Genomic DNA, 14,940 nt, shown 5'->3' on the forward strand with positions numbered 1-14,940 from the left:
TTTGGTTACTTTGCTACGTCTAAATTTTACTTAAAAGAAGATTTCTCATTACTTTTCAAATATATATGGTTTTTGATAAAGACAATCCATATCTATTGGGCCGAGATATTAAATCCATATAGAAGGCCTTGAAGCAATATCAAACACAGCCCAAACATCTCCATTGACTATTCAATGCTTCATGTGTGCAAAAGAAAAATAAATGAAAAATCTTAGTAACTTAATGATTTTGCTAATAGATTTTCAATAGTATTGTTTTGTTCCATATCTTTCTCAGCAACTAAACAATATGGACGCTATCACAAACATGGAAAACAAAACAATGATAGAAAACAAAAACCAAACCCAAAAACATGTGTAAACTTGCAATAGTAAAACTTCCATATCTCATCATGAGCTTTTGAAGAAGAGGGCAGAGGCAATGGTACTTACCTTTTCCAATGAGGCTTCCATTCTTCCATTTCTGATTTTAAGAGTTAGACTCCTAAGAGAGTATGGAAAGGTAAAACAAGTTGTGGTTATCTACAAGAATTGCTGAGAGTTACTCCAACTTGTTTACAAGAATTTACTTAAATACTCCAACATTTCATCCAAGGCTACACGAGACAAAGTTCATATTTAAAAAAATTACTATTGACGATCAAAGGATCTCACCATCGTAACGCCCTATTTCAACTGTAAAGTTGCGATTTGCTAAGGTCATCAGAAAACCGTCCTCTTCGTAGTGCTGGCTGAGGATAACGGAAACTTTAAAAGATATTTCTTCTTCTCCTTGTAATTCCTCTTGTTCCTCTACCATTCTCTTTGCACTAATCACTGATTCTTCGCTGCAACAATGCATTCTCACGGATTTCAGTGTTGGAATTTCACCAAGTTCAGCAGGGAACTCCTTCAAAGATACACCGTAAAGACTAAGGTGCTCGAGGCATGGGAAGTGAGAGCTCTCCGTCATCCACCATTCCCAGCCACTACACGAGACAAGTTCCAAATATTTGAGACTCGGGAACTGGCCTTCCACTGTTTCCCATTTGCCTGTTGTGAATCCTCCAATCAACTTGAGCTTTTGAAGAAGGGGCAATGCAGTTGCCTTTTCCAATATGTTTTCCATTCTATAAATATACGTAGAAAGAGTCAGACTCTTGAGAGAGTGTGGAAAGGTAAGCTTTTGCAACCAAGGATTCCAATCATAGCCTTTGCAGCTGAGAGATTCAAGCTTTTGCAGACGTTCGATGTTGTGGAGACAATAGTAATCACCATTCTCAATATCCTCATCATCATCAAAATCAAGTCCTACGGAGAAAAATAGACCCAATTTCTTGATATTAGGAATCCTACGAACCATCATCTCATCACACTTGAAATTTCTTACTCCTTTGAGGGTTTGTAGATTCTCCATGATCACAATCTTGTCACGAGGAGGATCTGGGAGATACAATCCTTCATCGGGGCTCCAGCCATGAACAAAGATATGGACATGCCTAAGTTGAGACATGTTCCAAATTTCAACCGGTACATTCATGTTTAAATTCATTGTTGGACGAGAATAAAGAATTAATGTCTGAAGGCTCCAGAGGCGATTGATTGAAGAAGGAAGTTGGGAACCTTTTTTATGACAAACAGCAAGAAACTTCAAATTAACCAACTCGAACAATTCTCTCAGGGAATACTCATGTACTTTTGAATGAGAGAATCTGTTGTATGCTCGCAATGTCCTCAACAATCTTAAATTGGGCAACAATTGAACTCTTTCAAAATCACTTATATAGGATCGCACATGTGGTGTAGATCTCATGGCATCAAGGACTTCCTTCTTTGAAGTGCTTCTCGGAATTATTACACGGCGTCGGGTAGACGCGCCTAGAGGATTATGTTGGCCTAACACATGATAAAACCTCTCCATTTCAGCTTCTCTCAAGCAAAGGTCTCTCAACAAATCGTGGATTTTCAAGTACTTCATGCTTCCAGTTCTCCCGAACTCGTGAACAAGAATTAGATTTCTCGCAACTAGTTCGGCTAAGTACTCTTTAGCTATTGTTTCCAAACTTTTGCCAATTACTGGTTTTAAAAATCCTTCAGAAATCCATAGCTTGATGAGTGTTGAGACTTGAATTTTACTATCCTCCTCAAACATTCCCATATGTACAAACCACGGCTTAAGTCAACCCTGGCAAATGGTTGTAGCTCAACTTCAGTATTTTCAAGCAATGCTTATCATTTTCCAAATTCACTAGTGAATTTAGGTTTCCCCTAATAGATTCCCAACATTTTGTGATTTGTTCCAATTTTTCCAATAGACCTCCAATAACAACAATTGATAATGGAAGTCCTCTGCAACTTTCCACCATCTTCTTTCCAATTTTCTCCAATTCTAAAGGACAACCTTTTCCCCCGAACACAATTTTGCTGAACATGTTCCAACTACTTTCTCCATTAATAAATTCCATTTCAAGGCTATAATGGTTATTCAATTGGGAACCCAAATTTGATAGCCTAGTTGTCCCCATTATCCGACTACCATTACCATTGTCAGGGAAATAGAGTTGTATCTTCTCCCATGCCTCAATACTCCACATATCATCCAACACTATTAGATACCTTCTATATGATAAACATTTGTGGAGTGACAGTCCAATTTCATCTTCTCTCATTTCACTCAACCTTTGTTTATTAGCTTGAGAAAGAATTTCACCAAGAAGAAGTTCTTTTAAGCTAAATTGTTGAGAAATGGTAAACCAAACACATATATCAAAATGGTCACCTATCGATAGATGTGCATAAACATGTTCGGCAAGAGTGGTCTTACCAATTCCTCTCATTCCTACGATAGGGACGACTTGGCGACTGGGTTGTCCGTAAAATGAGCTTCTCCATGAGTTGAATCATGACATCATCAAAGCCCACCATGGTTGTGCTGTTCAGCCTAGAGAAAGAAGATGTTGAGGAACCACCAGAGACTTGTGTATACTCTTTGAGTGCAACAATCTCCGTCACTTCTTTCTTGATTAAATCCATGTCTTCTATCACCCTCTGCAAACTCTCATGAAAGTATGAAATTGTTGAGGAATCAGAAGAGGCTGAGACTTGTATCTCTAGCTGATCTTTGATTGCAATGATCTCCATCATGTCTTTCTTCATCAAATCCAAATCCATGTCTTTTCTTAAATACGCCTGAGCCTCTGCATATGTTGAGGAATTAGCAGATGGCGAGAGTAATTGTCCCTGCTGCAGCTGATCTTTGAATGCAAAAATCTCCATCACTTCATTCTTAAGCAAATCCACATATTCTATGAAATCCACCACGTCACTCTTGTAATCAAGTGCATACATATAGAAACCAGCATATGCCAAGACTTGTATCTGTAGCTGATCTTTGAATGCAAAAATCTCCATCACTTCATTCTTGATGAAATCCATGTGTTGTATCACCTTTACCACAGTCTTATAAAGTCTGCAGAATCAGAGACTTGTCACGGCAGATGATATTTGAGTGTGGAGATCAAATCCATGTGTTTTGTCACCCTTTTTTCTACCAATTGAATGTCTTGTCTCAGCAGCATACCTTCTTTGACTGCAGATATAGAGATATCTGAGACTTGTCTCAGCAGCATAGCTTCTTTGACTGCAGCGACTGAATCCATGTCTTCTATTAGGTCCCTCAAAGCTTCGTACAAGACTAAGACAGGTGGACGAATTTGATCCACAATGTGAGATCCGATGACATCTTCAGCTGCATAAACCGCATCAGCTATGCGCATCTCCAACGGATCTGCTTCATCTCCCTCAGCATAAGGAGACTTGTAAACTTCGAGAAATTCCTGCAAACACATAACAATTTCAGTGAGAGATTCAACTTGTTTTTTGTCCATAGAAATCGGAGGGGAAGGATGATGCTCGATTTGATGGATGATATGCATAACAGAAACTAGAGCAGCATAAGCGGCCATCTCGATTGGAATAATCTTTTTTTTTTTAGGATGAAAAAATGGTGAAAGAGTAAGAAGAAGAGGTGAATAATGAAAGGGGAGACAAAAGATTGAGTCAAAGTATTGGTTTGATGAATTATTGCCAGCAGATAATGTTGTTTAACAATGTTTGGTTGTTGAAATGCTTAAACAATTAGCATTACAGTCTGTCAACTTGAAAGGTTCAACGTCTCATGTCCTTTCCTCAGAATATTTTGGTCTTATAAACTACATTTGTAACATCCACAAGAGCATCTGCATAAATAAACTATCTTATCATTATTTATGGATTCAATCTCTTATTTTTTTTTTAGAAAAATGTGAATGTAATGAGTTAGTCCAAGCTTGAGGTCCATTTATTAGAAGTGGAAAAAGGGTAAATATGTCTTTAAATGGTGGACATCCATGTTATTTAGAATTAGACACTATCAAATATTGATTAAAACTATTAATTTGTTATTTAATAGTCATTTTAATACTTAAAAAAATTTATTGATATTTAAAAATTGAAATTTAAAATTTAATTTTATAAAATTAAATCTAATATTAAAATAAAGAAACAAAGTGAAGGATGGTAAAAGGAAAGAAAAATGATAATTTTAAAATAATATCAGATTTAATACGTCACTGAAATAATATCAGATTTAAAATGTAAAAAGACCAAATTCCCAAACCCTCCAAAACCCCCAAAACCCCCTAAAAGGGTATTTTCGTTACGAAACAGTGAAAATGACCATTTTCGAGATAAACGCTTAGTCCATGGTTGTCTGGGGATATTTTTAAGTCCAGGGTTCATTGAAGAGATAAACGCATAGTCCAAGGACTATTTTTGTAGTTCACTCTATCCTAAAAAATTGGATGAATTATGGTTAAACTGTAGTTTGTTCCGTAACTCTAAAAATGACGTATAAAATAATGAATTCTGACATTTTCTCAATTTTCCCATAATGTTACATGTGCTATATCAATAATATATTATAAATAGGAATCAAAATATTTCGTCATGAGAAAATTAAAAAAATATATGGTAAACTAGTGACTTTCACGGGCCAATTTTTAAAGTTGCGGCACAGACCATTTCCACTCTCCGATCTTGTGAGAAACTTGAACCATGGGAATGGCCACGTTGCACGCTCTATGAAAAATATACCAATGGTGTTCCCTTCAGAATTGCTTTGCACATGTTTTGGTAAAATCAAGAAAAAAAAATACTCCTAGGAATGTGATCAAAAATAAAAATTCTAAATATTGTACAAACTCAAAACTATGATTTGGACCATTGAAAAATGTCAACAGATCACAAAAAAGCATCAACAGGAAAATGTCAACAGAATTTCAATGATAGTCAATGATTGATGTTGTATTGATACTGTGTTGACATTAAAATCTTAAAATTTTATTCTGTGTTGATATTGTATTGAAACTGTGTTGAAGCTGTGCTGAGGAGTTTTGAGTTTGTACAATATATAAGTTTACATTTTATCACTACCCTATTATATTGTTTTAAAATTTTAATTGTAATTTGACTTTATTGATTTATCCATCATTATGAGATTCGTTGTCTGAACAACTCATCTCTACTAATATTATATTAATTAATTCTTGATCCATATATACAAGCACATATTTCATTTGATTTCTTTCTGACCTCATTAAAAAAAATAAAATTATAAAATATTCATAATAAATTCCAATATTCTAAGAAATTATGACGACTCAAAGGGGTTGAATTCATTTGTATAAAACCTTATATTTACTTATGCATATATTCTTTGAAAACAAAAATATGGAAGACGTTCATGTTGAACTCATAAGTGGTACAAACTAAAATATGAAATCTCATAAAATTCGTAGATTTCGTAATAACACAAGAAAGTAATTGATCATGCACGTCCTTTCGTTGCTTTAATTTTTGTAAACTTCTTGCAATTTCTCAATAATATCATAACTATAAAACTATAAAAACGTAAAAAAGTTATTAATTAGTTCCAAGTCCAAAACAAAAAAGCACAATAGATCCAATATTACATCAATATACATCTTCTATTTCATCACCATGATTTTACACATACCAACAAATATAACAATACATTAGTGATGCAGGCACGAGACAGTACTAGGATTGAAGTAGTAATTAACTTTAATTTAGCTTAAAGTGAATCCAGCTCAAAGAAATTGATTTTGGAGTTCACTAATTAATCTTCAAACAGATCAACTTTACATATTAAGAATTAATGGATTTAGTTCAGATTTTTTCAGAAAGTGAATACTGAATAATGTGGTTTTAACTTTAATTTCAAGTTTCAACCGCATATAAACTAATCTGGAAATTCTCTACATTAAATGTACGACAAATTAGAATTAAAGTAAACAATCAGTTATTGTTGTTGTAGAAACGTAAAAAAGGAGTGGGAGAATTTTCTGATGATTTTATTCACAGTGATTTGTACATCTTATATAGGTGGAGGAATAACTATAATAAGGTAAAAGATTTCAAATTATCTTCCTAATATCTCGTGAATGATTTTGAGTGATCTTCTCCTTGATTTCTTCCAATCTTTTTTATTCTGCAAGATCTTCTTCCAACAGTTGTTGTCGGTAAGTATATTAATTTATTTATTTGACTAAGCATGCAATAAAAATAAGAATTATGAGGTGGTCAACTAATCTTACATAAATAGTAGTAGGGTAGTGATAAAATGCAAACTCATATATTGTACAAACTCCAAACTTTTTCAACACAATATCAACATAATGTCAACACAGTATAAAATTTCAAGATTCTGATATCAACACAATATCAATACAATGTCAACACAATTTCAACACAACATCAACCGTTGACATTGTGTTGACATTTTTTGTTGCTATTATTTCATGATCTGTTGATATTTTCTAACGGTCCAGATCATAGTTTGGAGTTTGTACAATATTTAGAGTTTGCATTTGATCACATCCCAATAGTAGTATTAGTTAAATCTTGATTCTTAATTAAAAGTGGATTAATATTTGGATTAGTTTTGCATTAATCTTATATAAATAAGGTTTCCATTCTTCCATTTCTGATTATGGAAAGGTAAGCTTCCGTGAAAAATCATTGCTACATGAATTGCACAGAGATACTCCAACTTGTTAACAAGAATTTACTGAAATACTCCAACATTTCATCCAAGGCTACACGAGACAAAATTCATATTTATTTAAGTAAAATATGAATTCAAAAATTAATAGTAGTAGTATATAAAGCAAAAACAAATGGACATTCAAATTATTATTGACAATCAAAGGCTCACAGAGTCACTCTATATCAACTTTAAAGTTGCGATTTGCTAAGGTCATCAGAAAACCGTTCTTATCGTAGCGGTGACTGAGGATAACAGAAACTTTAAAAGTTATTTCTTCTTCTCCTTGTAATTCCTCTTGTTCCGCTACCATTTTCCTCGCACTTATCACTGATTCTTGACTGCAACAATACATTCTCACGGATTTCAGTGTCGGAATTTCCCCAAGTTCTGCAGGGAACTCCTTCAAAGATATCGCGCAAAGACTAAGGTGCTCAAGGCATGGGAAGTGAGAGCTTTCCGTCATCCACCATTTCAAGCCTCTACACATGCCAAGTTCCAAATATTTGAGACTGGGGAACTGACCTTCAACTGTTTCCCATTTGCCTGTTCTGAAAACTCCATAATACAACTTGAGCTTTTGAAGAAGGGGTAATCTACTTGCCTTTTCCAATATGTCTTCTATTCTACTTATACACATCGAAAGAGTCAAACTCTTAAGAGAGTGTGGAAAGGTAAGCTTTTGCAACAAAGCACTCCTACCACGGCCTTCGCAGCGGAGAGATTCAAGCTTTTGCAGATGTTCAACGTTGTGGAGACAATAGTAATCATTACCAGAATTAATTCCCTTAGGTATGGTGAAATGTAGTCCCAATTTCTTGATATTGGGAATTCTACGAACCATCATCTCATCACACTTGAAATCTCTTACTCCTTTGAGGGTTTGTATATTTTCCATGATCACAATCTTCTCGCGAGGAGGATCCGGGAGATGCAATCCTCTATCGTCGTGCCAGCCATAAATATAGATATCGACATGCCTAAGTTGAGACATGTTCCAAATTTCAACCGGTGCATTCAAGTTATAATTCTCGACTGGTGGAGGATGAAGAATTAATGTCTGAAGTCTCCAGAGGAGATTGATTGAAGAAGGAATCTGGGAACCATCTTTATGACGAACAGCAAGAAACCTCAAATTAACCAACTCGAACAGTTCTCTCAGGGAATACTCATGTCCTGTTGGATGGGGATATATGTCGTATGCACGCAATGTCCTCAACAATCTTAAATTGGGCAACAATTGAACTCTTTCAAAATCACTTATATAGGATCGCACATGTGGTGTAGATCTCATGGCATCAAGGACTTCCTTCTTTGAAGTGCTTCTCGGAATTATTACACGGCGTCGAGTAGACGTGCCTAGAGGATTATGTTTCCCTACCACATGATAAAACCTCTCCTTTTCAGCTTCTCTCAAGCAAAGGTCTCTCAATAAATCATGGATTTTCAAGTACTTCATGCTTCCAGTTCTCCCGAACTCGTGAACAAGAATTAGATTTCTCGCAACCAGTTCATCTAAGTACTCTTTAACTATTGTTTCCAAACTTTTGCCATTTACAGGTTTTACAAATCCTTCGGAAACCCATAGTTTGATGATTCTCGAGACTCGAATTTTACTATCCTCCTCAAACATTCCTAAATATAGAAAGCATGGCTTAAGATAAATTGGCAAATGGTTGTAGCTCAACTTTAGCAATTTCAAACAATGCATATCATCCTCCGAATTCACTAATGAATTTATGCTTCCCCTAATAGATTCCCAACATTTGGTGGTTCGTTCCAATTTTTCAAGAAGGCCTCCAATCACAACAATTGATAATGGAAGTCCTCCACAACTCTTCACAATCTTCTTTCCAATTTTCTCCAATTCTAAAGGACAACTTTTCCCCCCAAACACAATTTTGGTGAACATATTCCAACTACTTTCTTCATTCATAAATTCCATTTCAAGGCTATAATTGTTATCCAATTGAGATCCCAAATTCGATAGCCTAGTTGTCACTATTATCCGACTACCATTACTATTATCAGGAAAATATAGTTGTAGCTTCTCCCATGGCTCAATACTCCACATATCATCCAACACAATTAGATATCTTCTATGTGATAAACATTTGTGGAGTGATACTCCTATTTTCTCTTCTTCACTCATTTGACTTGACCCTTGATTATTAGCTTGGGATAGAATTTCACGAATAAGAGCTTTCGTGGCATATTGTTGTAAAATCGTAACCCAAACACAAATATCAAAATGATGACTAGTAGATGGATGTGCATAAACTTGTTTGGCAAGAGTGGTCTTACCAATTCCTCCCATTCCTACGATGGGGATGACTTGGCGACCAGGTTGTCCGAAAATGAGCTTTTCCATGAGTTGAAGCATGACATCATCAAACCCCACCATAGTTGTGCTTTTCAGCTCAGAAGGAGAAGATGACTTGGTAGATGCAGATGAAGATGCTGAGACATGTGTCTGCTGCTGCTCTTTGATCTCAATCACTTGTTTCTTGATTAAATACATATCCTCTATCACCTTCACCAGACTTTCATGCAAGTCTGCAGATGCTGAGGCAGCAGGAACAAGTTGTTCCACAATGTGAGATTCGATTACATCTTCAGCCGCATAAACTGCATCAACAATGCGCATCTCCAACGGATCTGCTTCATCGCCATCAGCATAAGGAGACTTATAACCTTCGAGGAATTCCTGCAAAAACATAACAATTTCAGTGAGAGATTCAACTTGTTTCTTGTCCATAGAAATCGGAGGCGAAGGATGATGCTCGATCTGATCCAAAATCTGCATAAGAGAAACCAGAGCTGCATAAGCCGCCATTTATATGATTTTTTTTTTTTTTTTTTTTTTTTGAGAGAAGATAATTTGTTCAGGTTGCTGAAAATGAAGATAGAATAGGAAGGATGAGTGGTGGAAATAAAAGGGGGAGGTGGAGTCAATCATTATTGATTATACAGACAAAAGATATAAGGCCGGACCCAATTGCATTTTCTCTCATTGGCCCAATAGACTTAGGCCATGGAATCTTTGGGGCCGGGCCGGACCGCTCCGGCCTTCAGGTTTGGTGAGGGCGGAAGGCCCAGGATCGGGTTTTGTACCCGTCCGGGGTTATAAGTTTGGGTTTGATTTGTGGCCTGGCTTCGGATGCTGATGCTGCTGTGTAATCGGGCGTCGGGCCGGACCCCAAATTAATATTTTATTTTGTTTTTTTTAACTGAAAAAAGGAGTAGTGATATTAACTAGGATTTAATATTTTAATTACAATTAATTAATATTAATTAATTAGTTTAAAAGAAATTTTCACTTCTTTATCATCTTGTTACATTTTGTATTTTCTATCCCACAAAAATGTCCTACAAGTTTTTTACATGTAGGATAACTCTTGTTAAAATGTCAAGTTTTTAACTATGTAAAGACAAAACTAACCCTACAACAATGAATTACAGATATCGATATTTGTTGATTGAATTTTTTAGTTTTTTGTGTCATATTATTATTGGTCTGTGAATTACAGATATCGATATTTGAAACATTTTTATCTTCTACATTTTCTCGGTAAAATGACAGACTTGAACAATTTAGAATATGGTGAGCAATAAAATACAAAGCCCAATACTACAAGATAATAAGAGATAAACACAAGCAACACAAATGATGGGCCCCCAGTTACATCCATTCCAAACCAAGCCCATTAGCTCAAGATTGAAATCCAAAACCAAGCCCAAATAAGAGAAGAAACCTCTAATTTTGCAGGACAATGGAATGGATATGCAAATATGCAATGGCAACTTAAATCACCAGTTAGATATTAAAAAATTAAAATACTTTGTGCATGATCAATAGTTATGCTTTAATAGATTTTACATTAGAACACATGCCATCAAAACCAAGTTTATTGGTAATGGGTGAAGGGAGTAATAAGAACCAACAACCCCAATAGCTAACTAAGGATTATAAACTAAATTTAAATCTCAATAATGGAGTAAAGACAGTTCCACACAAAACTAACAAGAACAAATTAAATCGAGAAGAAATTGAAACTAAAAAAAACTTGAAAGGATAGTTGTTCTTCTCCTTGTAATTCCTCTTGTTCCTCGCATTCTTCACAACCGATTCACTGCACTGGAACAAGATCACCAAGTGATGAAGGCGCTCGAGACAGGGGAAGTGAGAGCTTTCCATTAGATCCAAAGCTTCGAGACTGAGGAACTGGCCATCAACTTTTTCCCATTTGCCAGTTGCAAAACTTTCATATCTCAACAAGAGCTTTTGAAGAAGAGGCAATGTACCTACATTTTTTCCAATATATCTTCCATTCTTCCATTTCTGATTTCAAGAGTTAGACTCTTAAGAGGTTATGGAAAGGTATAATATACACCTCAAAAAGAAAAACATACAAGATCATTGACATAGCATATATGCTTCTGTAAAAGTATAGTAATTCGAAAATATGAATTCAAAAATTAATATATAATGCAAAAAAAAACATGGACATCCAAATTATTATTGACAATCAAAGGATCACACGAGTCACTCTTTTACAACTTTAAAGTTGCGATTTGCTAAGCTCATCAGAAAACCGTCCTCATCGTAGTGCCATCTGAGGATAACGGAAACTTTGAAAGATATTTCTTCTTCTCCTTGTAATTCCTCTTGTTCCGCAACCATTCTCCTTGCACTTATCACTGACTCTTCACTGCAATGATCCATTGTCACAGATTTCAGTGTCGGAATTTCACCAAGTTCTGCAGGGAACTCCTTCAAAGATACCCAGGAAAGACTAAGGTGCTCAAGGCATGGGAAGTGAGAGCTCTCCGTCATCCACCATTCCAAACCACTACACCAGCCAAGTTCCAAATATTTGAGACTGGGGAACTGGCCTTCCACTGTTTCCCATCTGCCTGTTGTGGATTCTCCATTATGCAACTTGAGCTTTTGAAGAAGGGGTAATGCACTTGCCTTTTCCAATATGTCTTCAATACTATTATTACTAGACATTTCAAGAGTCAGTTTCTTAAGAGTGTGTGGAAAGGTAAGCTTTTGCAACAAAGCATTCCTACCATGGGCTTTGCAGCTGAGAGATTCAAGCTTTTGTAGACGTTCGATGTTGTGGAGACAATAGTCCTCATTATCACCATGTATGGAGAAAAATAGACCAAATTTCTTGATATTAGGAACTCTACGTACCATCATCTCATCACACTTGAAATTACGTACAACTTTGAGTGTTTGTAGATTCTCCATGATCACAATCTTGTTACTCGGAGGAGGATCTGGAAGATGCAATCCTCCATCATTGCTCCAGCCTGAGTTGAAAACAACATGCCTAAGTTGAGGCATGTTCCAAATTTCACCCGGTGCATTGTTTAAATTCATGATTGATGTAGAATGAAGAATTAATGTCTGAAGGCTCCAGAGGAGATTGATTGAAGAAGGAATATGGGAATCTACTTTATGATAACCAACAAGAAACCTCAAATTAACCAACTTGAACAATTTTCTCAGGGAATACTCAAGTTTTCTCAGGGAATACTCAAGTTGTGAATCAGAATATATGTCGAATGTTTGCAATGTCCTCAACAATCTTGAATTGGGCAACAATTGAAGTCTTTCATAATCATTTATATAGGATCGCACATGTGGTGTAGATCTCATGGCATCAAGGACTTCCTTCTGTGAAGTGCTTCTCGGAATAACTACACGACGTTGGCTAGACGTGCCTAGAGGATTATGATGCCCGACCACATGATAAAACCTCTCCTTTTCAGCTTCTCTCATGCAAAGGTCTCTCAACAAATCATGGATTTTCAAGTACTTCATGCTTCCAGTTGCCCCAAACTCGAGAACAAGAATTAGATTTCTCGCAACCAGTTCATCTAAGTACTCTTTAACTATTATTTCCAAACTTTTGTCCTTTACTGGTTTTACAAATCCTTCAGAAACCCATAGCTTGATGAGTCTTGAGACTCTAATTTTACTATCCTCCTCAAACACTCCCAGATATAGAAAGCAAGGCTTAAGATAAACGGGCAAATGGTTGTAGCTCAACTTCAGTATTTTCAGGCAATGCATGTCATTCTCCGAATTCACTAATGAACTCATGCTTCTCTTAATAGATTTCCAACATTTTTTTGTTTGTTCCATTTTTTCCAAAAGACCTCCCATCACAACAATTGATAATGGAAGTCCTTTGCAACTCTCCACAATCTTCTTTCCAATTTTTTCCAATTCCAAAGGACAAGTTTTTCCCCCAAATACAATTTCGCAAAACATATTCCAGCTACTTTTCTCATCCATAAACTTCATTTCAAGGCCACAATTGTTATCCAATTGAGATCCCAAATTTGATAGCCTAGTTGTCACCATTACCCGACTACCATTGCTATTATCAGGAAAATAGCGATGTATCTTCTCCCATGCCTCAATACTCCACATATCATCCAACACAATTAGATACCTTCTATGTGATAAACATTTGTGGAGTGATACTCCTATTTCATCTTCACTCATTTCACTCGACCTTTGTTTATTGGCTTGAGATAAAATTTCACAAAGAAGTTCTTTCGTGTTATATTGTTGAGAAATAGTAACCCAAGCACACATATCTAAATGGTAACGAATAGATGGATGTGCATAAACATGTTCGGCAAGAGTGGTCTTACCAATTCCTCCCATCCCAACAATTGGGATGACTTGGCGACTCTGTTCTCCATAAACGAGCTTCTCCATGAGTTGAAGCATGACATCATCAAACCCCACCATGGTTGTGCTGTTTGGCCTAGAGAAAGAAGATGTTGAGGAACCACCAGAGACTTGTGTATGATCTTTGAGTGCAACGATCTCTTTCACGTCTTTCTGGATTAAATCCATGTCTTCTATCACCTTTTGCAAACTCTCATAAAAGTATGCAGATGTTGAGGAATCAGAAGAGGTTGAGACTTGTATCCCTAGCTGATCTTTGATTGCGATGATCTCCATCATGTCTTTCTTGATCAAATCCAAATCCATGTCTTTTCTGAAATACGCCTCTGTCTCTGCATATGTTGAAGAAGTAGCAGACGGCGAGAGTACTTGTCCCTGCTGCAGCTGATCTTTAAATGCAAAAATCTCCATCACTTCATTCTTGAACAAATCCACTTGTTTTATGAAGTACTCCACCCGAGGCCTGTCGTCTGCATATTTTATGAAAAAATCCGCTTCATAATCAGCATATGCCAAGACTTGTCTCTGCAGCTGATCTTTGAATGCAAAAATCTCAGTCACTTCATTCTTGATGAAATCCATGTGTTGTATCACCTTTACCACAGTCTTATACAAGTCTGCAGAATCGGAGACTTGTCTCTGCAGATGATATTTGAGTATGATGATCAAATCCATGTGTTTTTTCACCCTTTTTTCTCTCAGTTGAATGCTTCGTCTCATATTCTGCAGAATCTCATACAAGTCTATTTCAGATATCGAGATATCTGAGACTTGTCTCAGCAGCATAAATTTTTTGATTGCCGCGACTGAATCCATGTCGTCTATCACATTCCTCAAAGCCTCGTACAAGACTAAGACACCAGGACGAAGCTGTTCCACAATATGAGATTCGATGACATCTTAAGCCGCATAAACCGCATCAGCAATGCGCATCTCCAACGGATCTGCTTCATCCCCCTCAGCATAAGGAGACTTATAACCTTCGAGAAATTCCTGCAAAAACATAACAATTTCAGTGAGAAATTCAACTTGCTTTTTGTCCATAGCAATCGGAGGCGAAGGATGATGCTCGATCTGATCCAAAATCTGCTTAAGAGAAACCAGAGCTGCATAAGCCGCCATTGATATGAACTTTTTT

General features: G+C 36.2%; 1 protein-coding gene and 2 pseudogenes across 1 annotated transcript; all 3 read right to left on the reverse strand.

Annotated features, from left to right (window-relative positions):
• Nucleotides 1–541: 541 nt before the first annotated feature.
• LOC148923994 (putative late blight resistance protein homolog R1A-3) lies at nucleotides 542–3,949 on the reverse strand (annotated as a pseudogene).
• Nucleotides 3,950–7,137: 3,188 nt separating this feature from the next.
• On the reverse strand, nucleotides 7,138–9,978 carry LOC148923995 (putative late blight resistance protein homolog R1A-3). The gene has a single exon (XM_089060904.1). It carries the CDS (start codon nucleotides 9,918–9,920, stop codon nucleotides 7,260–7,262), a length of 2,661 nt encoding a protein of 886 aa, XP_088917030.1. The 5' UTR covers nucleotides 9,921–9,978; the 3' UTR covers nucleotides 7,138–7,259.
• Nucleotides 9,979–11,490: 1,512 nt separating this feature from the next.
• LOC148923996 (putative late blight resistance protein homolog R1A-3) lies at nucleotides 11,491–14,924 on the reverse strand (annotated as a pseudogene).
• Nucleotides 14,925–14,940: the final 16 nt, after the last annotated feature.

This window comes from Salvia hispanica, chromosome 6, assembly GCF_029641045.1.
Source record: "Salvia hispanica isolate PSC_SH4W2 chromosome 6, Shi_PSC_v1, whole genome shotgun sequence".
Taxonomy (NCBI): domain Eukaryota; kingdom Viridiplantae; phylum Streptophyta; class Magnoliopsida; order Lamiales; family Lamiaceae; genus Salvia; species Salvia hispanica.

Bases quoted from the DNA above. Each gene is read 5' to 3' on its own strand.
- LOC148923995 (XM_089060904.1), bottom strand. From the start codon at position 9,920: ATGGCGGCTTATGCAGCTCTGGTTTCTCTTATGCAGATTTTGGATCAG.